At 40.3% G+C, this 26,675-nt stretch overlaps 2 protein-coding genes across 17 annotated transcripts in view; both read left to right on the top strand.

The window, feature by feature from the left end:
- LOC101167602 (dedicator of cytokinesis protein 9) overlaps positions 1–12,502 on the top strand; it is a 76,311-nt gene extending 63,809 nt beyond the window's left edge. For 8 of the 16 annotated variants that reach the window (XM_023965140.1, XM_023965164.1, XM_023965147.1 and 5 more), the window contains 12 exons: positions 1,777–1,992; positions 2,078–2,135; positions 4,666–4,772; positions 4,988–5,110; positions 6,413–6,526; positions 6,956–6,961; positions 7,491–7,637; positions 7,714–7,924; positions 9,859–10,049; positions 10,118–10,218; positions 10,304–10,442; positions 11,447–12,502. In XM_023965140.1, the coding sequence (XP_023820908.1) occupies positions 1,777–1,992; positions 2,078–2,135; positions 4,666–4,772; positions 4,988–5,110; positions 6,413–6,526; positions 6,956–6,961; positions 7,491–7,637; positions 7,714–7,924; positions 9,859–10,049; positions 10,118–10,218; positions 10,304–10,442; positions 11,447–11,554 (1,521 nt within the window). In that variant the 3' untranslated portion in view covers positions 11,555–12,502. Of the gene's footprint in view, positions 1–1,776; positions 1,993–2,077; positions 2,136–4,665; positions 4,773–4,987; positions 5,111–6,412; positions 6,527–6,955; positions 6,962–7,490; positions 7,638–7,713; positions 7,925–9,858; positions 10,050–10,117; positions 10,219–10,303; positions 10,443–10,547; positions 10,556–11,446 lie in introns of all 16 variants that reach the window. The other 8 variants (XM_023965170.1, XM_023965156.1, XM_023965133.1 and 5 more) reach the window with 2 other exon arrangements.
- A 2,413-nt stretch (positions 12,503–14,915) lies between these two features.
- LOC101167350 (solute carrier family 15 member 1) lies at positions 14,916–25,613 on the top strand. Its single transcript, XM_023965179.1, has 23 exons — positions 14,916–15,057; positions 15,252–15,286; positions 15,365–15,449; positions 16,050–16,191; positions 16,370–16,489; positions 16,573–16,672; positions 18,193–18,283; positions 18,366–18,449; positions 18,536–18,618; positions 18,701–18,787; positions 18,866–18,955; positions 20,258–20,302; positions 20,389–20,421; positions 20,501–20,589; positions 21,394–21,475; positions 21,553–21,669; positions 21,748–21,885; positions 21,960–22,006; positions 22,859–22,966; positions 23,048–23,162; positions 23,233–23,370; positions 23,466–23,573; positions 24,306–25,613. The coding sequence occupies exons 1-23, from the start codon at positions 15,051–15,053 to the stop codon at positions 24,558–24,560; spliced, it is 2,199 nt and encodes a 732-aa protein (XP_023820947.1). The 5' UTR covers positions 14,916–15,050; the 3' UTR covers positions 24,561–25,613.
- The last annotated feature ends 1,062 nt before the right edge of the window (positions 25,614–26,675 follow it).

The following is a 26,675-nucleotide window of genomic DNA, read 5'->3' as shown; positions in this document are numbered from 1 at the left end:
AGAAAGAGCCATGTGGGTCTCAACACGTCAGCAGGAGCAGATTGGCCTAACCCGCTGACATTTTGGGAGTTTTATGTTTCTAGAGCTTTGAATTAGATGCTTAAACCTGAAAAGTTACTGAAACTATAGTGGTTAGAGGTGAAATCAGTGAAACCTCAAAAGAAAAAAAGAGAAAAACTGCATGCAGTTCATAAAGTAGCCTCTAGGGCAGGGGTCGGGAACCTATGGCTCGCGAGCCATATATGGCTCTTTTGATGGTCACATGTGGCTCGCAGACAAATCTTTAATTATAGTTTTTTTTTTCATTAGACCAGTCCTTCTCGGGCGCGATGCGATGCCAGAGGCGCGCAGTAGTAGCGGTGCTTAGAGAGAGAAATCTGCGCCAGCGCTATCAGTTACTATTATCTATTATTTCACAGAGTTTGTACCTCCCGTCTCTGAGAAAGAGCGCGCAGATGCGGGGACGGGATGTGTGAGGGAGAAAGCAGAGGGTGGGGGTGAGGTGTTGTGGGGACAGGCAGCAGGTGAATCGCGCAGGGATTGTAAAAACCTAAAACCCAATGCCCGTCACTCACTGCAGCGTGTGAGTGTGTGTTTGGCTCCCCGTCTGCATGTGATCAGTCTGTGTCACATCTACAGAACATTCAGACCTACGATGACGTTTAAAGTCTCAACGCCTGAACGAAGCAGAAACTCACCACGTATCAACCAGACTAGACCATCAACAAAACTACCACGAGAAATACTCATCATTTATTAGCAACAGAATAACAATGTTATTAAAAAAGAATCCACAGACTTATTGTACTTTAAAAATGTTGAAATTAAATCAAATGCACACATTCATTTGTATATTTAGTTTTAAACAAATTGTCGCGGACTGAGTTGGATGGCTGTTGGGCAGCGTTAAAAGTTCTGGAGTTCATTGAACGCGTCAAGCAGAGATCTGATTGGCTCTCAGTTCTGTCGCTCAGGTGGTTGTTAGGTAGTTTGGACCAATGGGGTTCAGCTATGGGCCGAATAAGGGAAATGGGAGGGCTGCAGCGGGAGCAGGGGAATATATAGTTGGGAGAAGCGCTCTCGTGTCGGCAGGAGAGATTCAGGAGTTGCTGAATGAATTGAACGGCGTTTGTTGCGGTCTGCAGTAATCGGAATAAAGAACTTTAAAAGAGGTTAAGTCTCCGTGCCTCAGTGTGGGGAAGGGACACTACATTATTGTACGGCTCTTTCGAAATTACATTTCAAAATATGTGGCATTTATGGCTCTCTTGGCCAAAAAGGTTCCCGACCCCTGCTCTAGGGATATTCCTCAAACAATCCTGCTTTTATTTATGGTTCATTTTTAGAACAAAATGAACCAAAAACGTTTCCAACTGTGTGGCTCAATGTCCTTTTGTATGGCACGTCTAAAGGGGGGGGGGAATGTTGTTTTGCACTTAATATCTTGTATTTCATTTCAGAATTGTGCACAAACTAGTTTTATGATGAACAGGCAGCAGCTGGGAGTATTCTAACAACTGTCATGGTTGGTTGTCCCACCAATTTCTGCCCATTTTTGGAGATCATATGATGTCACAGCCTGCTAAGGTGGCGACTCCTGAGCTCACATATCCAAATATCAGAGATATCTAAAACCGATGGGTCACGTCACCCCATCTGATGTAACCGTCAGCTGCTGGCAGCTAATTTGAAATCTTATCTCCCAAAAAGGAATCCACCGTTTGGGAATTAATTTCCCCCCATTTCAGCGGGTTTTGTTTTTGTCGGGCTGTGCAGCACACAGCCTTTCCCTCCGATGTCAAGGACCTGACCAAGCGCATCAGGACGGTGCTGATGGCCACCGAGCAGATGAAGGACCACGAGAACGACCCGGAGATGCTGGTAGACCTCCAGTACAGCTTGGCCAAGTCCTACACCAGCACCCCGGAGCTCCGGAAGACCTGGCTGGACAGCATGGCTCGCATCCACAACAAGAACAGCGACCTTTCAGAGGTACGTTTAGCCACCGAACGTCCCGAGAAGCGGTAAAAACAACCAACAACCTTGTGTTTCCTGTGTTTATCTTCTCCGTCTGCAGGCGGCCATGTGTTACGTACATGTTGCTGCCCTGGTGGCAGAGTACCTGTGGAGGAAAGGTGAGTTTAGGATCTGCCTGGCTAATTATCCCTTTAAACTACATTGTGATGCTTTTATGATGCTCATTCACGAGGGGCTGTAAAATGAATCACTAGTCAATATTTTTCACACGAAACGGACGTTATCTCAGAATGATTAATGGAATTGTTTTGCAGTGAGGATTAATAAAAAACTTTCTGTACGTTTGACCCGTTTAGTTCAGACTCAAAGAACTTTTAGGGTTAACATTTAGAAGGGTTTCAAAAAAAAATCACACACAAAACCCAAAATTCTCCACAGAAAAAGACTAAAGCAATCTTTTGTTCCTCGTGCCATCGGGCAATACAACTCTCTGGCAGGGCATCTTAAAAGTAATTTCTTGTAATTTTTAATTTTTATTCTTTTATTTTTTACCCACGGATTTTTTTTAAATTATTTATTTTTTCAGTCATTCATTCACTCATTTATTTACAATCTATTAATCTTTTTAATCTATTGCTTTTTTAATTGTTTTTAATGTGTGTATGTGTTTTATGAGTGTGAGCAGATGAGCATTTTTAAATTTTCTTAGGGATTATTAAAGACCTATTCACAAAAAAAAAAGATCTGTGTCCTTACTTCCCACACCTTTTATCTGACAGTTCAAGGTTCATCCGGTTCTTCTCGTGTTGAAAAACTCGCCAACGCTGCATTTCGAAGATAAACACTGTCTCAATAAATGGGGAAATATCTCCAGACTTCCGATCAGTACCGGTACCAGTACCGGGCCGCAGACATAAAAAAAAAAAAAAAAAACATATTCTCTAACTTCAATTATTTCCGTTTTGTTTATTTTCTGATCCCGACGAAAGTTTTATTTTGTAAAACTTACTGGATTCTGTTTACCACATTTGCTGTCTTCATGCGTCACGTGACTTTCAGCGGCTGCTCGTACCGTTAAGTTGGTAGCTTATCGCTGAAAAGCATACAAAAAGCAAACAATAAAACGTATTTGGGGAGAAAAGAGTCAGTGAGAAAACCAAAAAATAAAAGCCTTGGACTTCAAAGAAACACAAAGCAGCTGATTACAGACAAAAAGTCTTCCGTCAAATAGTGATTTATTGAGACAGTTGTTCCCACGCACCAGAAGCTGCTTGCTTGCTCGTTGTAACTGACTACAATAATAAACAAAGCATCCGTCATGTTTATTATTTTATTTAGAAAATACCAGCTTTACCATGGTTGAGTCATTTTATCTTCATTAATTCGTCACACCCTAGGGGGCTGGTTTAGCTCGTGCTGGTTTGCAGCGCCTTCCGTCCGTGAAACCGTCAAATCCAGGCTGCTCTCTATTCCCTTCTCTGCCGCTGTGCCGGTCCCAAGCCCGGCTGGATTGAGAGGGTTCCATCAGGAAGGGCATCTGGCGTAAAAACATTGCCAAGTTTACCATGCGACTCATCCTCATGGGAGGGTTGTTTCGCTGTGGCGACCCCTGATGGGAGAAGCCGGAAGTGAAAGAAGAATTGGTCATACCCTAAAAGTCGGACGCAGCTGTCGTTAGCCTCCACTTTGAGGTTAAAGGAAAAATCTTCATCACAAAGTCTGAGTTTTAATCAAACTTGGAAAAATGACATTTCTGAATGAATGGTCCTACAGCAAAGGCATCTGTGAAGAAATTTTAGCCATGGTGATCTGAGACTTGGCTGACTTTTTCAATTTAACCGTGGTTTTCTATGAAAAAAGACTGTAAAGTTGATTTTATTCAATTATTTACAAATTAGAAACAAGTTCTACAAGTCAATAACTTTGTTCCATTAAATCTTCGTCATACGTTAAAAAAAGAAATTGTTTTGATCTGCTCACGTTTTCATGTTTTTTTTCAACTAAATTTTTTGTTGTAGCATTTTTATTTGAAAAGTAGATTTTTCCGAAACTGGAAGCTAAAGAAATGATACTTAACTTTGTAAAACACAATAGTTTTGGAAGCGTTACCTGTTTTATTGGGGATTACACCTTTGGTGAACATGCCCAAGGTTATGATCTGTAACAAAGACGTGGAGGTCACTGTAGAGGTTTTAAAAAAGGGTAATAATCATAAGGTCACAATGATTATAATGATTTTTGGGTGGTATCTTTTCAATCAGATGGTTTGGTTTCAATGGAGGTCAAACTTTTTCATTACTACGGCTGTTTTTTTAATGAAATTCTGTTTTTGTTTAGTTATTTCTGGAACGTCGTTGAGTTGGGAAGGCTTTATTTGGGCTGTTCGGAATCTAATGGGTGATGTCAGAGATTGACAGTCCAGTGTTCTGTAGAAATCAAGATGTTTTTTTGTCCAGAAAAGGGAACTTGGTTTCTTATCAACCTGGTTCTGAGCTCCCAGCCATGTTGGAGACTTTCTTTAGCTGTACAGAAGAGGAGAACGCTAAGAAGATTTGGGAGATCACAAAAAAAAACTTGGGGTGGATTAAGGGGCAGGGCTTGTTTTTGTGAGTCTGTTCGGTCATTGGACTTCCGTCACAATCTTGTGCTTTCCAGATGAAGAGGAGGTGTTTGTGTCTTCCTTGTTAGGGATGTTCAGACAGGGCTGCTCCGCGTTCCGGGTCATCACTCCCAACATCGACGAAGAGGCGGCCATGATGGAGGACGTGGGGATGCAGGATGTTCACTTTAACGAGGTTTCCTTAAGTTGCTTTATTTTTTTAAAGTGACTCGCTTTTATGAGTACATTTTTTCATTGGCAATTAAAACATTTGCTTTGCAAAATTGACTGTCATCTCATAAAAACCCACAGGGAGTTGGTTACCAATTGGGTTCTTTGTCATATAGCTACTGATCTTAGTTTCAGTAGTACTAGAGATTTAGGAGTTGTTCCTCCATGTTTTGTCTTCAGGAGGTTCTCCTGGAGCTGCTGGAGGAGTGTGCTGATGGTCTTTGGAAGGCGGAGCGTTATGAGCTCATTGCTGATGTCTACAAGCTAATTATTCCCATTTATGAACAGCGCAGAGATTTTGAGGTAATCTAAACTGACTGATAATCTACGATGTACTTTAAAGTGTTTTATCCGGATTACAGATATTAGTTTCCATCCTGGTTCACCAATGCGTCTTTAGACGTAGAAAGTCATCATGTCGGGCTGTTTTGCCAGATGTAACTGTCCATTTTCATTAGCTAAGTGACAGAATTACCAAAAAAATATGATAATTTTCTACAGTTTAGATAAACTTGATCTTTTTAAATTAGGTCTGTAAAAATTTTGATTTAAAGTTGTTTTTATCCCCCCCAAAAAAGGTAAAAAAGCAGGCTTTCAAAGGTCTGTTAAGCTTCCAATTTGTCGCACAACATTTTGCCGATAAAGATTCTGTCATCTTGGTGGATTAAAATGGGAGCTAAATTAGGTCATCTGGATGTTTTCCGGATGAGTTAAAATCCAAGACTTTATCTTTTCCATTCAGATAAAACTTTATTTATTGGTAAAAAAAACATAAAAATTTGAAACAAAAAGTGTTTTACATAACTTTCAATCTCAAAAACCAAAACCTTTGCTAAAAAAAAATAGATATAATAACACACATTCAACCACCCAAAGCCTTCTATTACATTAAAAAGTGCTGGGCCGAAAATTAATCCTTGGGGAACCCCAAACTTAATTCCACAGGCTCTTGAGGTTTTGATTTAAAAACTAATTTAACGGGTAAAAACACTTTTTTCTATGAAATTAGCGAATGGTTAATTGGGTACTGGTTGTTAATTATTAGGAATGTTTAGATTTAAAAGGAAAAATCCTGTTTGAATTGAAAAATGTACTTAAAGACCATCGAAATCATGGTGCAGATTTAAAAAAAGTTCAAACCACTCAGGGAGTCTGATTTGTAGTAACGTGCGGATGGCGTCCCTTAAATTTACAGAAGTGCCAACCCTTTGAAAATTGATCATAGAGGAGAAATAATAATTGCAGTTTGTACCCAGCTGGAATTCTATGATGCCACGTATTTCATGTATTGAACTAGAGCTGTGAAAGGCAAAGCCTGGAGCAAGATTCAAGAGATTTGGATTACTTCAGCATTTCATACCAAGCCACTTCTGACTGTAGGTGGCGGACATGCGCTAGTAATTAGTAGAAAAATGAAAAGAAAGAAGAAGCCCCTCCCTAGTTGTCCAGTGTGAACACCAAGGGCTACACCCGTGTTCAAGAACGCGCGCTTAGAAGCCATAATGTTTTCAAAAAATAGGTGGGAATTAAGCCAAAAAGGCAGGGAGTTTGCTTTAATTGGGAGACAGCTTCTACAACCTTTTCAAAGCATTTCTTTGTTGACAGAAACTGACGCATCTGTATGACACGCTGCACCGCGCCTACACCAAGGTCATGGAGGTGATGCACACCGGCAAGAGGCTTCTGGGCACGTTTTTCCGAGTGGCATTCTTCGGACAGGTAAAGCAGCAAAAACCTGCGTCCCCATTGATAAGAGCCTAACTTTTTAATAACCCTTCAACACAAGCTCTTTAGCTCCAGCGTTCACGTTCTTTGAATTGCCGTTTATGGTTTACACAATTGATGTCATTCTAATGGATTCTAAGGTGGAGAGAAGCAGCTTTGCACTGATATACAACACTTTACTGCAGAGAAGTGTTGCTTTGCATCTGTTGGAATTACGTAAATTGCGTAAACATTAAAAATGAGTTTTAAGAGCGTCTTTGTTATTTTGCTGTAGTCTGCGACAGCTTCAGTGTTTAAGTTAAAGTTGTTGTTTTGTTGCTTCGTGGAGAGCAGAACACTCCTGCACGCACAGATACACACATGAACCATCCTTACAAAGCTTTTTAATGGAAACTCCCTCCTCTCTCTCCCTGCCTCCCCAAGGCTGCGGTAAGTGTGGAAATATGTACTCTGTTACTTTTATGTCTCTGTTTGTTAAATGAAAGCTACATTCATTGCTGTACAGTTTTATCTTAATTGTTGTGTTGTCAGGAACACAAGAAGTTAAAGTATTTTTGGGTTCATTCTAAATATGTCTTTGTGTTTTCATGCAAATTACGTTGCTGTTCTACAACACTCGTATTATGAATGTGTTCCTTTTATTCTGAAAATGTCTTATTTTGATCTGCTTCCTGTGTTGTGCACAAAAAGCAGCCAATCAGATCCTCGCATGCATGAATGTGGTCAGAGAGAACTGGGACATTTTTGGGCTTATTTATCTTTAACAGTTATAAAATATTAACAGTTTAGAGATTACTTTTATTATTCATATTTTATGTATCTGCTGAGTTTTAAAGACTTAAGGAAATGCGATTTGGCTTCAGTTTAGAGTTATGCCGCTAGATGGCGCCAGTGTTCCTTTAATTTAACCTTTTCTGCAATTTCCGATGTATTTACAGCATTTGTTTCTGTACAACAGGGCTTCTTCGAGGACGAGGATGGGAAAGAGTATATCTACAAGGAGCCGAAGTTCACGCCTCTGTCTGAAGTTTCCCAGAGGCTCCTGAAGCTCTACTCCGATAAATTCGGCCAGGAGAACGTCAAAATCATTCAGGACTCTGGGAAGGTGCGACCGCACCCGTTCAAGCTTTTCAGAAACTGATACGGCCCAAAATGATTTTTCTCATTTCTTCGCCACACAGGTAAATCCCAAAGACCTGGACTCGAAGTTCGCCTACATCCAGGTGACTCATGTAACTCCTTACCTGGATGACAAGGAGCTGGAGGACAGGAAGACCGACTTTGAGAAGAGCCACAACATCAGGCGCTTTGTGTTCGAGACGCCGTTCACCGTGTCCGGGAAGAAGCAGGGGGGAGTGGAGGAGCAGTGCAAACGGCGCACCATTCTAACCAGTAAGTCCAAAGAGAAGGTTTCCTTTCTTGACGTTTTCAGATTACCGTAAATTAGAGAGACTGGATTTAGAGCTTGAGGACTGTTTTTTCAAGAAAACCAGCATTGAGTCCTTCTTAATATTCAGGCCTCCAAATGTTTCTTATAGCTATCTGTATGTTTCTTGCACTTCTCTGCTGGTTTTTTCTCCCTCAGTTCCTTTTAGTGTTCTTTCTCTGAAACTACCATTGCTCCGCCTTCGGCAACACGCGTTCGAGCGGCCACTTCCAACAAAAAGTCTACGTAAACATGCGTAAATGTACGTTTCAGGCTAACTCTCCCATTCCCATGCAGCTACGCACATTTTCACAGCCTTTTTTTTCTGGCTCTATGTACAAAACGCGAGCCCAATAAACCTTAGAGCAGGTCGAATTTTGACCAATCAGGGATTTGGGAGTGACGAATGGGAGGTGTCCCTTTTTAAATGAGGTAAATTGGATACTGGATGATAATTATCAAGAATGTATGGATCGAAATTGGGTAAAACATCAGTTTGAAGAGAGAAATATACTTGATTTAAAGCGACGTTCACAGCGGCCTCTGCAACGCTGGATTACGTGACCACTTCCAATAAAAAGTGAATGTCAACAATTTTATGTGAGCCTTTCGGGCTTCCTCGTTCAGACCTAATCTATTCACTCAGGTTTCTACAGCTGTTCTCTAGTTAATAAACGCTTTGCCATTGTACGCACATTAAAAGTTAAACCAGGCCGAACTTTGACCAATCAGGGACTCTTGATTTGGTAGTGACATACGGATGGCATTGCAACAATTTGAAAATTGATCGTAGTGAATAACTAATAATTGCGGTTGGTGAATTGTGTGACCCCAAGGCTTTCATATTATGAAAAAGCAAAAAGGGGAAAAGAAGAAGAAGCCCCTCCCTACTTGTCCAGTGTGAACACCAAGGGCCAAATGTGCATCCAGGAATCTGAGCTTAGCGTGTTCTTAAACGCACGTCACATTCCTAGGTTTTACGTAGCCAGAATTGCTTTTTGTGCCTCCTGCACGATAAATTTTAATCTGTCTATCAGACATTGTTTGGACTTGGACTTGAGGTTTTTCCAAGTTCTCTTTTGTGAAGATCTATTGTTCCTTCTTATGATTTTTCTCCAACAATTCGCCCATAAAGCCCCACTTGGTTTAGTGCACTCCATATGATACTTGTTGAAACAATTACATTTGGTTGGTTTTTCAGGTCTTTACATGTTTGGCGTGGTGTTTTTAGTACCACTCGCAGCAACCTTGACAGTTCCCTGCCTGGAAAACGTCTTAATAACTGTTGAAACAGGGACACCTGCATCTTTGGAGACGGCCCGATACCCTTTGGAGGTCTTGTGCTTTCAAAGAATAGCATTTCTACTGTCTTTACCGTTGTCACACGTGAAGAGGGACTAACAGTTATTAAAACACCAAAAGGATTTTTCATTCGCTAATTTATGTCACATGGGTGGAGGAACCAGAAATCCTTACTTGTAATTTCCAACAGTTGAGCCAACTTGGGTTTCCATAGTGATTTGTAATACCATTGACTCTGTTAACATGGTTTTCTATTTTTTCGTTTATCTCTTTAGTTGTTGGTAGTTTTCTTGAATTCTGCCACACTCTGAAGTCATTTCCTGTTGTTGTTTGTTGGACACCCGAGTTTGTTTGTTTTCCCTCAAATCGCAACAAGGCAATCGGATAAAAAAATACTTTGTTCCGCCCTCAGCCGCATCTCAAGGTTCAGGTCTTATCTTGTTCCGTCTTGCTGACTTGGCTGTCAGCGTGTCTGTTTACGTGTGCTCTTGATCCGTCGTCATATCTTCTTTATGACCGCTTCCACATATTCCGCATATCAGTGTTTATGTCTTAAGATTCCACTTCTGCTGACTCCCTCCTGGTCTTCCGTTTCCAGCCACCCACTGTTTCCCCTACGTCAAAAAGCGCATACCCGTCATGTACCAACACCAGACCGACCTGAGCCCCATAGAGGTGGCCATTGACGAGATGAGCTGCAAGGTGGCCGAGCTGCGCCTGCTGTGCTCCGCCTCCGAGGTGGACATGATCCGGCTGCAGCTCAAGCTGCAGGGCAGCATCAGCGTTCAGGTGCAGGACCGACCATTTGCTGTGGTCAAGAGCAGACCGTAAGCCATCTAAGCCCAGTTCTCTTGTAGGTGAACGCCGGTCCTCTCGCCTACGCCAGAGCCTTTCTGGATGGTAGCAGTGCCAAAAAGTACCCAGACAATAAGGTCAAGCAGCTGAAGGAGGTGTTCAGGTACGGATACCCACCGCATGTAGAAGGCTCGACACAAGTCTGTGGAGAAACAGGCAATGAAGCAATCGTATACATCCTTCCGTAGGCAATTTGTAGACGCGTGTGGTCACGGGCTGGGCGTCAACGAACGACTGATAAAAGAAGACCAGCACGAGTACCACGATGAGATGAAGGCCAGCTACCGGGACCTGACCCGAGAGCTGTCTAACATCATGCACGAACAGGTGTGCTTTTCTGATTTTAAAGATGTCTGGGTACGAGCATTAACACTTCCTGTTCACTAACCCGTTTTTTTTTATCTTTGGCTTTCTTTGTGCTGGACTGAACAGATTGGATGGTAAAGCCGCTGTGATTTCCCACACATTTACAGCATAAATCTGTACAGTATATATTGAACGCTGGAGACGTCGCCAGCGACACCTAGATAACAAACACTCTTTGACATCACAGCTCTTCAACCGTTTACGCCATCAACGGGAATCGGCTAACGTTCAGGATCAGCTGATTGCTTGCATAAAAACTTCACTACTGTGAAACGCGTTGCATAACAGTAGTGAAGTTTTTTTCCTCCGCTTCAGAATCCACTGGAATTATGTAAAATGCCTGAACGGTTGAAGAGTTCCGATAGTCAAAAGAATGTAAACAGCTCCGACGCTAAAAAAGGTTAACTATACGGCATATATTTACAGTTTTATATCGTATTGTGAACTTTGACTTTAATCTGTGCTAGCTTTTTCTGCGATACCGAATCCGTTTGCATGAATTTAACAGAAAAAGGAGAATTTAGCTGTTTTGCAGTCGTCCCTTTTGTAGTTATGGTCTTAAAAAAACCAGTGAGAGGTGAAATCTGCAAAGTAGGATTAAAGATGTTTTAAGGCGGTAAAACTCCTTACTGCACACTTTTCTCAGACAGACATGAACATTTTTACACTTTTCTCTCCTGTTTGAACTCTCAAAGTTTAAAATTTCACGGAAAATTAAGTCCAGTATTGTAGAATGAAAAACAAAAACCGACCGCAGTTGAAGATTTTTGTAGATTTGTCAAACTGAACGCATTTTAGACAGGAAACACAACACAGAGGAGATATCCATAGAAAAGGTCTACAGAACACGATGCGCTGCAAAAGATGAATCGCGGTAGAGCGAGGGAACACTGTATTTTAAATTCTTCTGCGATAGGAGCGATTTCGTGTTTTCTGACTACTTTTTATTGATCCCCCCCCCCCAGATAAACCTGATTGAAGACAGTTCCAGGAATACTCTGAATAATTCCATGGGTATCTTCAATGCCATCAGTGGCACACCAAGCCCACACGGCTCCACCACTGTTCTCTGATCGGATTTTACACCAGAATCGAGCCTGCAGGTTGCATCTAAAAAAACAAAAAGGACAGACTCACACAGAATGTTGCTACTTTTCTTGCTCTCTCTCTCCCCCCCCAGTTTCCTGGGGTTGTCATCTGTCCAGGTCCAGATGACAACCCCTAAACCTACTACAATGGAACCAACCTGGATGAATGAGAGTCTGCATAGATATGGAGACTACAGTTTCAACTCTAACATCCGTGGCAGTTTTGTAATCTTGTTAGATTTCGGTCACTTATCAATGGAACTTCCATGGATTTTCCATGGATAATCAATGGATTTTCCATGGAAAATAGACCCAGACTGACGATCTAAAATATAGTTTTGTTTGTCTAAAACCCCTTCTTATAAAAGCTGGTAAAACCAATGTAAGGCCCAGTCATTTAAAGAGGTGAATGGATAAAAACTTTTTTTTTTCTTCCATTTTTCCACTTGGGCTCAGTTTTAACAGCAGATACTTTTTTTTTATCTACTGGAACCAAATTGGGAAAAACTGTTGTTTTTTTTTAAGCATACTGGACCTAAACGCCAAGAGAGCCACAGTGTTTTTACCCCGTTTTATGATAAGAGTGTGCAATATTTTCTATTGTATTATTATTCTGCTGCACAAAAGATCATTCCTGCCAAAGAAAAAATAAAACAGTTGTGCAATTCAAGGCGACGGCCTGGCAGTTTGTACTCCACACCGATCTTTTTTTCGTTTTTTGTTTTTTTTATTGTCAACAATGTTAAAAAGAAACAATAAAAACATGTAAATATGTTTAATATGTATAAGAAATACAAATAAATAAAATCTGTGATAATACTTTTGTCTTCAATCCAAATAATGATGTGTTTTATTTAAAAAAGCCCCTTTTCCGGACACCCTTGGACTTTTACAAAATAAAATACACTTTGACACAAAATATAAAAAACAAAATGCATAAAACATATCTGTGTGTCATTGGCTTAACAATAAAATTGGATATTGAATTAAAAAAAACTAGAATTCAGCAGCAGGAGTTAAATTGTGAAAAGTAGAGAGCTGAGGACAGAGCCTTGGGGGACACCTGATATGACTGAAGAGGGGGTTGGATTGGAACAATTTTAACTGAATGAACTGAAAACAGAAATATAAAAGTGGTACCATTGCAGCGGGGAGATATTAACGGGGGCAATGTTTTTCTATGTTTATGAGGTCTAGAAGCAAGTCTGGTGGTCTTTCTAACCATATGATGACCTGTGCAGGTAGATAAACCTGGTAGCAGTAAAGGGTGATTACCTGCAGCGATGGTCTGCTGTTATCCAGGGAGGATTTATACACCGCAGGTATTGAAACTTTATGCATTTTTTACTGCGAGTTAACCTGCTTAATCTCACATCTTAACAGGTCAGGTAGCCTTTCTGATCTCGTAAGCAGAGTGGTTGCAGTAAATGGAGATGAACTGTTATCTAAGTGTAATCCAAGAAGGACCAAACCATTATTCGTGATCCGGTGTTGAGTTTCTCGACTGACGGCACGTGACTCTATCACTGCATCAGTTGCCAGGCAACAGACTCAATCTTCCAGGTATATTATGTCTATGTCTGCACAGTATATAATAGGAATTTTTAAATACTTAACTCTACGCTTGGTATTTATTTATTACTTTCAAAACAACTTTATTCGAATCGTTTCAGGCAGCAAAACTATAAAACTTTTACAGATGGAAAAAAAAAGCCAACATTTTTTGAGTTTGTGGTTGATCACGTGATCCAAAATAAAAGTGTTGACCTCTGCTATTATTTAGGGGTTTAAAGATTTAGTTTATCTGAAAAGCACCTGCCTGAAGTTCTTTGGTCCTCTTTTTTTTTCTAAAAGTAGATTCCTTAGAGACCTGTTCCAATGAAAATCAGGTTTTCTGTGTTTTTAACGTTCCACTCGCCTTTCCTGATGATGGAGATATTAGTTCTCCATATATTCCTCATTCCTTCTTTCCTTTATACGGATCAGTCGCATTGGTCTCTTTGCTGAAAAACTGTCCCCAAGCATGATGTTTCCACCCCCATGCTTTACAGTAGATGCTGTGTTCTTTGGATGTAACTCAGCATTCTCTCTCCTCCAAACACGCTGAGTCAAGTTCTTACCAAAAAGTTCTATTTTGGTTTCATCTGACCATAGAACATTCTCCCAATCCTCTTCTGGGTCCTCCAAACGCTCTTTAGCAAACTTTACACATCTGCACATGTACTGGTTTTAGCAGGGGGACACGTCTGGCACTGCAGGGTTTGAGTCCCAGGCGGCGTAATGTGTTACTGATGGTAGCCTTTGTTACTTTGGTCCCAGCTCTCTTTTGCAGGTCATATTTTTTCTCACTGTTCTTGTGATCATTCTGACCCCACGGGGTGAGATCTTGCGGGCAGCCCCAGATGGAGGAGATTATCAGTGGTGTTGCATGTCTTCCATTTCCTAAAAATTACTCCTTGAGTTGATTTCTTCACACCAAGCTGCTTACCACTTGCAGATTCAGTTTTTCCAGTCTGGTGCAGGTAAACAATTTGGTTTCTGGTGTCCTAAGACAGCTCTTTGGTCTTGGCCACAGTGGAGTTTGGAGTGTGACTGTTTGAGGTTGTGGACAGGTGTCTTTTATATAGATAACCAGTTCAAACAGGTGCCATTTTGCCCCAATGTATAAAAAAAAAGCAAAAAAAAAGCTTAGAATTGCATTTCTCAGTAATTTTTTATTAAAATCAGGAGCAGACAAAAAAATGCCATATTTGTGACGTAAAAAATACGCTCCTTCCATCGTTGTGCACGCCGTTTTTGTTGCACAGGTAATGTTAGGTTGGGGGGGGGGGCTGTAAGCTATACTGAGAGAGCGTGTAAACAGAGAGCTCTCAGTTAGCGGGGTGGCTCTGCTCCAACGGCAAATTTCTAATGAACTACTACTGCCGCTCTGCAGACGCTATGTCTTAGAAAACAACACAGGTTTTTTTAATTCAGGCTAAAAAACGGCATAATCAGAGCTAAAAGACTACTGGGAACGCATTGAAATGGACCAAGTGTGGAACTTTAAAGTGTATTTTACAAGGAATCATTCCACTTTTAACTATTAACAGCTGCCGTTGTCACTACTGTCATCCGAGCTTTTTGTTTTGGGGCAGATTTCCTCCTCCCCACCTGATGGAGCTTTCCCAAAGCCATAAAGTAATCAGTCGCACCCTCATGATGGTTTGGGTGATAAAGGTGTGGAGAATGTGCAGCAGAGTGAAAATAAGGGTGACTTGCACGCGTGAAGGTGTTGGGTCTGAATCTGCAAAGTTCAACAGTCCAGCATCGGTGGGCGGGTCCTCCAGGCTAGATGGGAAGGTTACATAAAGGATTCGCGATGGCCCTCCGTCCATCCTGGTGCCTTCGGATGTTAAGGAGGCGGACTCGACTGGTTTTGAAATCGCTTTAAAGGTTCAGTCGAGGGATTGAAGGTCCAGAGTTGACACGTCCAGCAACCATGGCAGGTGAGGAGCGCTTCGAGGAACCCACATTTCACTTTTTCCTTAATGATTTAATGTAGATTTATGGGTTATTACATGTTCAAACAAAAGAAAGCTTCACAGACCTTTATAATATTGTTATTTTTACAAAAAAGTTTGCCATGTCTACCTGCATCTGTGATGAGAAAGAATAACTTTTGACTGATTTATCTCTGCAGATAAAGAAGAACACAAGAAGCCCAAGAAGAAGAGTGTAAGACTGGATATAAAGTTTTACATTTCATGTCTTTAAAACTGCAAAATTCTGATCATCTATGTTCCTCTCATCCAGCCTAAAGTCTGCGGTTATCCTATAAGCATCTTTTTCATCGTGATCAATGAGTTCTGCGAGCGTTTCTCCTACTATGGCATGAGAGGTGAGATCTGGTATCCTGATATCCGAGTTGCATTATGGGTTCCATCTGTCCAAAATTCTACAAATAATAAAAAATTAAAAATAATTCTGTTTCTAGCTGCTCAGATAAATAAAATCTTTATTTTTGATTAGTCTAAAGCTACTTTTTTTAAGTTTTGTGCTAAAAAAAAAGATAATTTAACAAAAAGAAAACAGTTCTATCTTTCTTTGCTTTAGTATTTTCTGAAATGGGAGCAAATGACCTCATATTTTCTCACTTTGGTGTAAATTAACAAAAAAAAGAACACTTAATATTTAGAATGTTAGAATTTAAGAGGAATTTGCAAAAACATGCAAGTATCGACTTAATTCAGTTTAAGTTTGAGACAGTTGTGGTTTGTTTAACTGTTCGATTTAATGCAATTTCAATCAATAATCTGTTATTTTTTCATTCAAATGTCCAAATCTTTTATAATAAGTTGTAAAAACGAAGAAAAAGAGTGACTTTAAAGAAACAATTTACAAATGTTACACCAAGAGTGATCAAAAATGACCTGCAAACTATGTTTTTAAAGGAAAATGGAGGATGAAAGTGTAACCTTTGCCCTTCTACTGTGTGCAGCTGTGCTTGTGTTGTACTTCAAGTACTTCCTGAGATGGGACGATGACTTTGCCACCACCATCTACCACACCTTTGTGGCTCTCTGCTACCTGACCCCTATCCTCGGCGCCATCATCGCCGACTCGTGGCTCGGAAAGTTCAAGTTGGTCTTCGAGTTTTTGTATTTTCGTCACACATCATCAAAAATACATCAGATAAATATGTCTTACACATGAGATCTCTATGAGAAAGTCTTTTGTTATCATCTCTGGCATCCTGACCCTTGTCCATCTTATCTGCGCCGCTGTACGCCTGTTTCACGCCTGACTCTCTCTGTGCAGGACCATTGTTTACCTGTCCATCGTTTACACGCTGGGCCAGGTCGTCTTGGCCATAAGTGCCATCCATGACATCACCGACACGAACAAGGATGGCACCCCCGACAACATGACCTTCCACGTGTGAGCCCAACGCACACCGACACGTGACACACGCCCGAGCGGGTGGCTTGTCTTAACTCTGTGTGCTCGTTTCAACCTCTCAGAGCGCTGTCCATGGTGGGGCTGCTCCTCATCGCGCTGGGTACCGGGGGCATCAAACCCTGCGTGGCCGCTTTCGGGGGAGACCAGTTTGAAGATCACCAGGTTATTAAAAAAAAAAAAAAGAAACGTTTTTCTAACACAAACACTAAAAAGTGAAGATAAAGACACAGCAGAACTCATTCACAGATCTTTGACTTCTAACATTTTTTCATTTAGTTATTTATTATTACTCATTTTCAGATCGAATTTGATATTTCTAGTTAGAGTTTGCAGATGGAAAAAGAAGTAAAAAAATAATGTTGGTGTCATTTCCTACAAATCAGAATATGAAATCCAATATTTTATATCACTTTAAAAACTATTCATTTTAAAGCCCATTCAGATAAATTTGAAGCTTTAAAAAAGCTTTTATTTTTTATTCTTAAATGTAACATCAAGATAGAATTGGGACTAGGTATGACAAGTAAACACCTGAATATGTTTGAAACCCAAATTTAATAAAAAGGTTGATTACCATATCCAGATTTGAAAAAGAAAAACATTTTGGCTTGGTATCATAAATGTTTTTTTTTAAACATAGCCATTGATCTTAACTGAAAGAGTAATCTTTGGTTTAAATAATAGTGGTTGCAGTTTAAAAGTGGTTCTCAGCTTAAAAAACAACAATGAATCGACCATAAAACGTAATTTCTGCCTTGTTTATATTGTACTTTTTTAGTGTTTTAGCTAGAATACGAAAAGAAACAATTATTTTTATTTAACCCTTTTATACTGGAGATGTCACCGGTGATAGCTAGATAACACACTCTTTGACCTAGCATAACTCTTCGACTATTGACGGATTTAACTTGAATCAGCTGATTCCGATGCAGAGAAAGGCAGCTTTTCATTTCAGCTTTGCACCGCTACATTACTAACGTAAAGTGTTGCATAGGGGCGTAAAATGGCGTAATCGGCTTATTTATGCTGATTGTGTAAACGGTTTAAGAGTTACGGCAGTCGAAAGAATGGAAACAGTGGAGCTAAAGCTCCGGTGTTAAAGGATTAACCCAGCTAAAGAGTAGCATCTGCTTTCGGGGATAGTCTTAGTTTTCTTCTTTTGTTATCTCATAGTAGTTTTGTGCGTTACTGCCATCTTTACTTTATAATTGAATTCTCCGTCTCACATACACGTAATGCTGTCTTTAGAAACTGCATAAACATCTGAATGACTTGGACAAGTTGTCACCGGGGCAACAGTCCACGTAACGCTACAACCAGAACCGGGAAGGAAGAAACACAATCTGGAGTTTCTCGCCGTGCTGCCAATCGTCGCTAAGCTTCCTCTGAGATTCGGCCTCGTGTAAACACACACGCTAGTGCACACGCTCGTGTTCAGAGGCAGCAATTAAAGCCTCCCCTCTCAGACATCAGTCGCGCCTTATCAGCGCTCCACGTTTCTCTGTTTTCATTAGTCGTTTATTAACTGATACCCACAAGCAAAGTTCCCTGTACGACTTTATGGCTCAGTTCAAGGTAGGGGTCAAAGATTTCTCCGTGAACCTGTTGGCAATAAATGATAATCGAGTTTCGTGACCCTACCCAATGTGAGACTCTACTCTTTCTTTTACTGATTTTCACAGGAGAAGCAAAGAGGCACCTTCTTCTCCATCTTCTACCTGTCCATCAATGCAGGCAGCCTGCTGTCCACCATCATCACACCCATTCTCAGAGGTATAGCAGACATCTAGACACTCTTTAGTACCTCTGACTGCTACAGGGAGGTGGTAAAGGGGGTGTGTTTGCTGGTTTTCAGGTCAGGAGTGTGGTATTCACACTCAGCAACAGTGCTACCCTCTGGCTTTTGGAGTACCTGCTGCTCTCATGGCGGTTGCTCTAAGTAAGGACTCCACTGGCTCTAACAGAACACCGGTTCCAGATGTTATTCTTGTCAACACAACGTTAATTGGTAATGCATCTTTGCAGTTGTGTTCATCGTCGGCAGTGGTATGTACCATAAAACGGCGCCACAGGGCAACATCATGGTGAAAGTTACCAAATGCATTGGCGTAAGTCCACACCAACCATGTCAAATGAGATCAGCGGACATCTCAGATGTTACGTGAACATCTGTTTTTCTGCTGACTTCAGTTTGCTATCAAGAACCGCTTCAGACATCGCTCTTCTCAGTACCCCAAGAGAGAACATTGGATGGACTGGGCTGATGAGAAATACGATGTGAGAACAATACCACTACACAGACACATGCAAAGATGGGCGTCTGAATCTAAAAAGTCTCCTTCTGCTTTGCCTTAGAAACTCCTGATTGCTCAGGTGAAAATGGTGCTGAAGGTGCTGTTCCTCTACATCCCTCTGCCTATGTTCTGGGCTCTCTTTGACCAGCAGGTACGTTTTGTACAAGATGGTCATTTCTCTATTTGTGTTTGCAAAGACGGTGACTATTACGCAAAACCTGAACTTTTGGACTTGTGACGACTTTTATTTCCTTCTTTTTAGCTATTTTGCCTGAAGAACTTCACTTTCGGATTGTTTTTCTTTTTTCTTTGTAGTTAATAATTTTGCCCCGCTTGTAGAAATAGGAAAAATACCTCTCTATGTGTCCTAACTACTTTTTCAAAGGACATGCTGATAGTTTGTGACAAAGCTCAAATCAACTTTGTGACTAGTGACAACGGTTTATACCACTGAGTCAAGACTTGACTAGAACTTATTACCAAAGACTTGAGAATGGACTTGAACTCACATCCTAAGACTTTAAACTGACTTGGTCTTGTGCCAGAGAATTGGGACTTGAATCGGAGTCATTTCTAAAGATTTGAAACATGAGTTTACTTCTGACAAAAGAATGGAGAATGGAGTTTGACTTGTGACCAATGACTTAAAAATTGCTTTGGACTCGTGTCTAAAGACTTTAAACTGATATAGACTTGTAACCAAAGGCTTGAGACTCGACTTGAATACCTGTTTAAAGACTGGAACCTGGCACTGTACTTGTTGTACTTGTAACTGACTATGAGTTATGACCATCCATCCATCCATCCATCCATCCATCCATCCATCCATCCATCCATCCATCCATCCATCCATCCATCCATCCATCCATCCATCCATCTTCTGCTTATGGGTCTGGGTCATGGGGGCAGCAGTCTATGCAATGATGCCCAGACTTCCCTCACCTAGGCCACTTCCACCAGCTCCTCTGGTGGAACCCCGAGGCGTTCCCAGGCCAGCTGAGAGATGTAGTCTCTCCAACGTGTCCTGGGTCATCCCCGGGGCTTCCACCTAGTGGGACATCCCTGGAAAACCTCCCCAGGGAGGCGTCCAGGAAGCATCTGTACTAGATGCCCTAGCATCCTCAACTGGATCCTCTCGATGTGGAGGAGAAGCGACTTATGACCAAAGACTTAAAAACGGCCTTGGACTCATTTCTAAAGATTTTTAACTGACTTAGACTTGGGACCAAAGATTTGAGACTTGACTTGGACTGATGACAAAAGACTAGAGAATAAAGTTGGACTCGTTTCCAAAGACTTTAAACTTGACTTGAACTTTTGTCCAAAGACCCTGGACTTCAAATGGACTCGAAACGAATGAATTGGTGACTTGCAAAAAGGAACTTGTGGGCATTTCTGCATGGTAGTGGGAGCACAATGCAACAGAAGAACTAAGCTCTGCTCTGACCCACAGGGATCCAGATGGACCCTGCAGGCCACAACCATGGATGGGGATTTTGTACGTATCATCTCTGCTGTTCTATACTCAGACCTTTATATACTTGTTATACTTTGTTTTATTGACAATCTTTCTTTGTTCAACAGGGCGCATTGACCATCCAGCCTGACCAAATGCAGGTGAGGCACTCTAGCTTCCTACTAACACAAACAGATTACCTACATCTAAGGTAATCCTTTTTTTTTTTGTCTCCACCAGACCGTCAACCCAATCCTGATTTTGATTTTGGTCCCCATCATGGATACCCTCATTTACCCTTTGATTTCCAAGTGCAAGTTGAACTTCACGTGAGTTTGATGTGCAGTTTTCTTTCAGTCAATTTCAATATTGTAACATTTTTGATGTTCTTTGTGTTCTAACTCATTAAATATTAAATACGATTAAAGTCACTAGTTACCTGCAGTGAATAGATGATTAAACAAAAACATTTGATTTACTGTATAGACCTGGAGTATATTGATGTTTTAATGCATATTATAGGATTTTATTGGAATATATTTGTTTATTTTTGACTTAAAAAACAATAGATTTTATACAATTACCATGAATATCATTGTGTTAAGTTAAATTGGAATAAATACAAAGTGGAAAAACCGCATGAACTAGATTGTAAAAAAATTATGTTTTAAGTTAAAAAATACATTGGAACTGAAAAAATAAGAAGTAAGTTTGAACATTTTGCATTTACAAACAAGTGTTATTGTTGGGATTTGGATGAAAATATATAGTAAAGTTGTACAGAAGAGTATTTTCCTTTTTTTTTTTTATATGTAGAGCCCGAAAAAGTTGATAGAAACGTGCGTAGCTAATCGTGAATGCGCCTTTTGAACGTGGAAGACCGAAAGGCGCGTCTACATCGGCTTTTCAGAAGTGGCCGCTTGAACGCGCATTGCCGAGGGCGCCGTGAATGTAGCTTCAGGAAACAACTGAAGATTCACTTTTGAGCATTTGTGTAATGCTCAAAAAAGGTGCATTTTAAGGCTCGTTAAAGCATTTTTTTTATCATTCCTGTTTGTTTTCTCACACAAATGCGTTGCAATAAAGTTAGACTTCATTTGGTACAACTGTGGATTTGTCTGTGTGGTCTGCAGTCCGCTGAGGAGAATCACTGTGGGCATGTTTTTCGCTGCCATGGCTTTTGTGGCTGCTGCTGTGGTCCAGCTCCAGATCGATGTAAGCCGCAGCTCTCAAGTGCCAGAATATCTTTGAAAAAGAAATGCGTCTACCTGTGGTTTCCTCCCCTCTTACAGAAAACCCTGCCTAAGTTTCCATCTAACAGTGAGATGCAAGTCAAGTTTATCAACGCGGTCAACAGGGAGGTGGATATCACGGCTGGAGGACATGTACTTCCACTGAAGCCCCTCACGGTACTCTATTGTACCTCCCTTCACGTGTGTAGAAATAAAGAAAGAAACTGTTTCAAATGTTTGTATTTTTCCCTGCAGGCCACTGAGACCTATGAAACCTTCAAAAACCCTTTCCTACTGACCGTGGGGGATTACGAATATGCCGTCTCTTTTCCCAAAGGCACTCGGAATACCATCACCATCGTCCAAAATGAGACCGAACTCGGCGCGATACCGGTAAGCCACGTCTGCTTTAAGCCAATAAGCTAAAGCCCAAACTACAGTTCACATGAGTGTTTCTCTGTCTGCAGTTTGAGGACATCACCAAAAAACCGGAGCAAGGCGCAAACGCCATCAGGCAAGTGTTGATCACTATTCCTCCTGGTCCAAAACAAAATCCTGGACAGTCTAAAGCCCTTTTGTAGAACTGTGCTGACACTTTTGGTCGAGCAACCCTCTATTTATTTTTTTAAAGGAAAATTTTGCTCCATGGAAAATGAATTAAACTTAGCTTTGACCTAGAGACAAAATACCTCAACATCGCCACCGTGAATCTCGTAAATCTATTACAAGTTTAGCAAAAAGAATAACGTCTACCTAGACTATCTTTAGTTCCGTTAAAACTTTTTAAATTAGGACAGCGATGATTTTTATTATTATATTTCTCAACCCCTCATTGTACTTTAAAAACTTGAGTGGGTGTGGCCATCAAAGGAGGAGGTTTTGGACTCCACATCATCAAAACGTCAAGAGACAAAAATGAGTCCCTGATTGGTTGAGGAGGCGCGACTTCTTTGCCAAAGTTCTTATATTTTAACTTTTTGTTGTATCTTTGCACTGCAGCTAGCCCGCCACACCTGAGGCTCAAATCCGCTGAAATTCGCCGCCTGAATTGAATCTGTTTGAACGCAACTTTACTTTAAGTTGACGTTGAATCTCTGGGATCTTTACTGCCCTCTAGTGTTTTTCTTTTACTTCATAAAAGTGCTTATCTGCTGCCACCTGCTGGGCATATGGCGTAACGTCTTAAACCTCTCCAGCGAAAAGTGAATGAGTGTTTATTATATTTCAGTGTTGTAAGTGACAAAAGCAGCATTGAAAACAGATTCCTTAATATTTCCAATCTATGTTTATGATTTAAAAATACAAACAATTCAGTGTTGATCTAAACTTGAAACTATCCAAACATTTGAAATGTTTTCTTCCACAGATTCTTTAATGGGTTTGACACAGCCCTGAATGTTACCGTGGGCGACAAAGAGATTGGGTACATCCATCCCAACAACATGTCTGAATACACCTCTGTAAAACGTGGATAGTAAGTAAAATGTTGGAATTTGGGCCAAAAATCCAAACACGTTAGCGCTCTGTGGTTCGATGGGCTGCTTTGGAATTGCAGTGCGGGGTACTGGATCAGGAACGATGCCGGACTTGAGTGCTTCGTCAAGCAGGAGCTGGGCTTCGGAAGCTCCTACACTTTGCTTATCCCGCCCACTTTAACTTTTGAAGTGAATGTAGGTGAAAACTCGACGCTGAGAGTTTGAATGGTTTCACATGAGTTAAATGTTGATTGTTTTTTTGCAGTGCAGTGAGGGTGTCCAGAAGATACTGGACATCGAGCCCAACACATTCAGCATGGCCTGGCAGATTCCTCAGTATTTCCTCCTCACGGCAGGAGAAGTGGTCTTCTCTGTCACTGGTCTGGAGTTCTCCTACTCGCAGGTAGATCGCGTTGCACCCGATCTTTTACCCGCTTTTGGTAGTACCTTGAAAGCTTTCATGTATGAAACGCTAAAGGTATTAAATGCATTCCTCAGGCTCCAAGCAACATGAAGGCAGTACTGCAGGCGGGTTGGCTTCTAACTGTTGCGTTCGGAAACATCATTGTGCTCATTGTTGCAGAAGCAGCCACTCTGGAAGACCAGGTGAGTGGATTTTGACCAATTTTCTGCATTGATTTTATTTTATTTGGGTGTAAAGTAATTCCAAAAGATCTGTCTCCTAAGAATAGATGTCTATTGTTTTGGCATAGTGAGTTTTTTTCAAAAATCCCCCAATAAAGCCAACTATTAAATGTAGGGTCAAAATTATGTTGCATTCAAACTCAATGGTATTGGTTCATGTTTTTTTTAATTATATTTCTTAGAATAAGGAAAAAGGGGTATTTCGTTAACCCTTGTGCTGTCCTAGGCACTTTAACGTTGGGAGTTGGGTCATCTAGATCCACTAGTCAGTGCGCTGAACCTTTTTTCTTCAATGATTTGTGATCTTCACTGGTGTCCATGGATTACATGAAATCCTCTTTACCTTTATCCACCTTTGTCATGGTAGGGAGAACACGTCAATGTAAGGGTGGGGTCATCTGGACCCTATATAGCACAAGGGCTAAATTGATTGAACAACTTGGCAAGTTAAATTGGAAAAGGACGTCTCTCTACGCCAAACACCCGTGGATGGTCATGTCTCACCTGTAGGGATGGCAGCTCGCTCAAGACATTCTGTCATTCAGACATTCATGCTACATTTGTTACATCAGTGTTAGCAAAAGGCCTCTACCCCCATGGACTGTTTGCAGACAAAATATTCAAACTGTGCGCAATGTCTAGTTACGAAAATGAAACCGAAAAGTTATTCTGTGTGTGCTCTCTCCCCCACAGTGGGCTGAATACATCCTCTTTGCCGCATTGCTGGTGTTGGTCTGCATCATCTTTGCCATCATGGCCTATTTCTACACCTACATTGACCCAGCCAAAATAGAAGCTCATTTTGCCAACATGGAGTACGGTGAAAAAGAGAGGAAGAAGAGCTTAGAGATGGCTAAGAAAGCCTCCTTTCAGCATCAGGACGAGGACAACAAGAGCTCCGACTCCAGCTCGGACGAAGAGGAGGAAAGCAAGCAATCGAAGATGTGAAAACGCAGCTGCGCGGCTTTCTGTTTTGCGTCCGAGTGCTGACGGGTTGCGTTGAGTGACAGCGGTCGTTTTCTTTTGCCCTATTATCGGTTGAACTGATAGCTGAAGATGGAACAGTCGGAATGCAGGAAAACCTGGGTGAATGGAGGCGAAGTTGGTGGTGTTGGCGATGGCTAGCGGCTAATAATAAACACCATCATCGACATCCCAAATTTAGGTTTAGTTTTAATTTGAAATCCTAATTCTGTAATTTAAGGTTTGCTTTTTTTCAAATGTGTGTCCAATAATTGAATTTTACACCATATTGTCTATTACCATGCGCTAATTTACAAAACCATAATATTAGTATTTATTTCTATGCAGTGTTAAAAAGGTATTTTAAACTTTAGAAACAATACTGGAATACATTATGAAATTATTTGGTTCATTATAATGTTTCAGTTTAAATAAATGTTACCTGTTATTTCCACATATGTGAATAACCAAAGTTCATTATTTTCTGTGTGAATCCCTGCTAAAACTCATGTTGAAAAAATTATTTTGAGTAAAAAAACGTAAGTAAATATTAATCAAACTTTTATAACATCTGCTGTTGACGGTGCAAAACGTTTAACTGAGATATATGTTAAATGAAAAAATGACCTAGAAGTGTTGGGTTATGTTATTTAATGTATGTGTTTTTTTCTGTAAATTTACTTAATTTGAAAGTTTTTTTTAAATATTTTATTCTTTTGTCTTTTACAATATTTTACATTTAAAAAAGTCTTTCACCTGCTTATTGACTGGTAACATTTCTTTTTTGTTTAGTTTGTTTGTCCAATTGAACACAAAGCTCCATTTTTTAATAATATATTACAGACTTTTGTGTCACTTAGAAGTTTTGTTTTTTTCAAAAAAATATTGATTCGGAATTTATTTACAAAACCTCAAATGACACATTAACAATATGCTTCTTAAAAGTAAAAAAAAATGTATCAATTAACCCCTCCTCCCCTTTTCTTCTTCTTCAACAAACCGATTGTCTCTTTAGCCAATAAAAAAAGCGAGCATAAACTAAAGGTAAAATGATCCAATCAAAATCGATTCCTTACAGTTCCATCAACCAATCGGATTTCTCGAAGGCGGGACCTCAGAACAGTCTCCAATCATTGAGCGGGATTTGGGCCGCCAAAACTAGCCTAATTTAAAGCAAACGTTTGGAAGAACTTGTATGGATGCAGAGGGAGCCCCAGCTGTTAAATCACGACAAATGTCCCAGGGCGGCCTTCCTTTAAAGGTAAGGATGCTAATGCTAGTAAGTTAGCTAGGCTGGACTGGACGCTAGAAACGTAGTTAATTAAATAGGCTAATTTTTGTCTCTTTAAACATTGCCAGCTAAAATAAAATGTTTAGTTGGTTACACTTTAAATATTATTTTTGATTTATCAAAACATTATTTAAGTATATCGGAAAAAAACATGTCACTTCAATAATTTATCAATTAAAAAAATCACAAATGGATTGTGATCATACGAATTTGCTTTCTGCCCCTATTTTTTCCCAAATAATATATATATATATATATATATATATATATATATATATATATATATATATATATATATATATATATTTAAAGGATTAAATGTGTCCTGTATTGTATTACAATCAAGAGTCATTTTAATGTCGTCTTTTGCATGTTTATATGGCTATATAAAATATTTTACCTTTTCATTTTTCCAAACAAGTTATGATTAATCCTCCAAATATATATCTGTATAGATATACATTTCCTGTATTTATTTGTTTACATTGACTACTTTGCACCATAGCTGAAAGTCCAACACATCCCAAGTGAGAAATGCATTTAAAATATAGTTTCAACATCTTACCCCCCCCTCTGACATCCCTCCCTCTTCTTCCCTTCTTTCCTTTTCCGTCCGGTCCAACACCAAAGATTTTCAATCATGGTTGAAATGAATAAAGTTTGGCCTCAATTACAAAAGGGGTTTGTTCAGTCACACCTTCGGTTTGTCTGAAGATTAATAACCCCTCTTGTTAAAGTCAAATATGTCCAACACAAGAGGCCCTCAGCTCTCATCTGCCTGCCTAGCTGTTGGACAGGACCAAAAGTAA

The sequence above is a fragment of the Oryzias latipes genome, chromosome 2 (genome assembly GCF_002234675.1).
Source record: "Oryzias latipes chromosome 2, ASM223467v1".
Classification (NCBI taxonomy): Eukaryota; Metazoa; Chordata; class Actinopteri; order Beloniformes; family Adrianichthyidae; genus Oryzias; species Oryzias latipes.
Note: the sequence above shows the minus strand (reverse complement) of the source record. Positions and strands in the feature narration are given on the sequence as shown.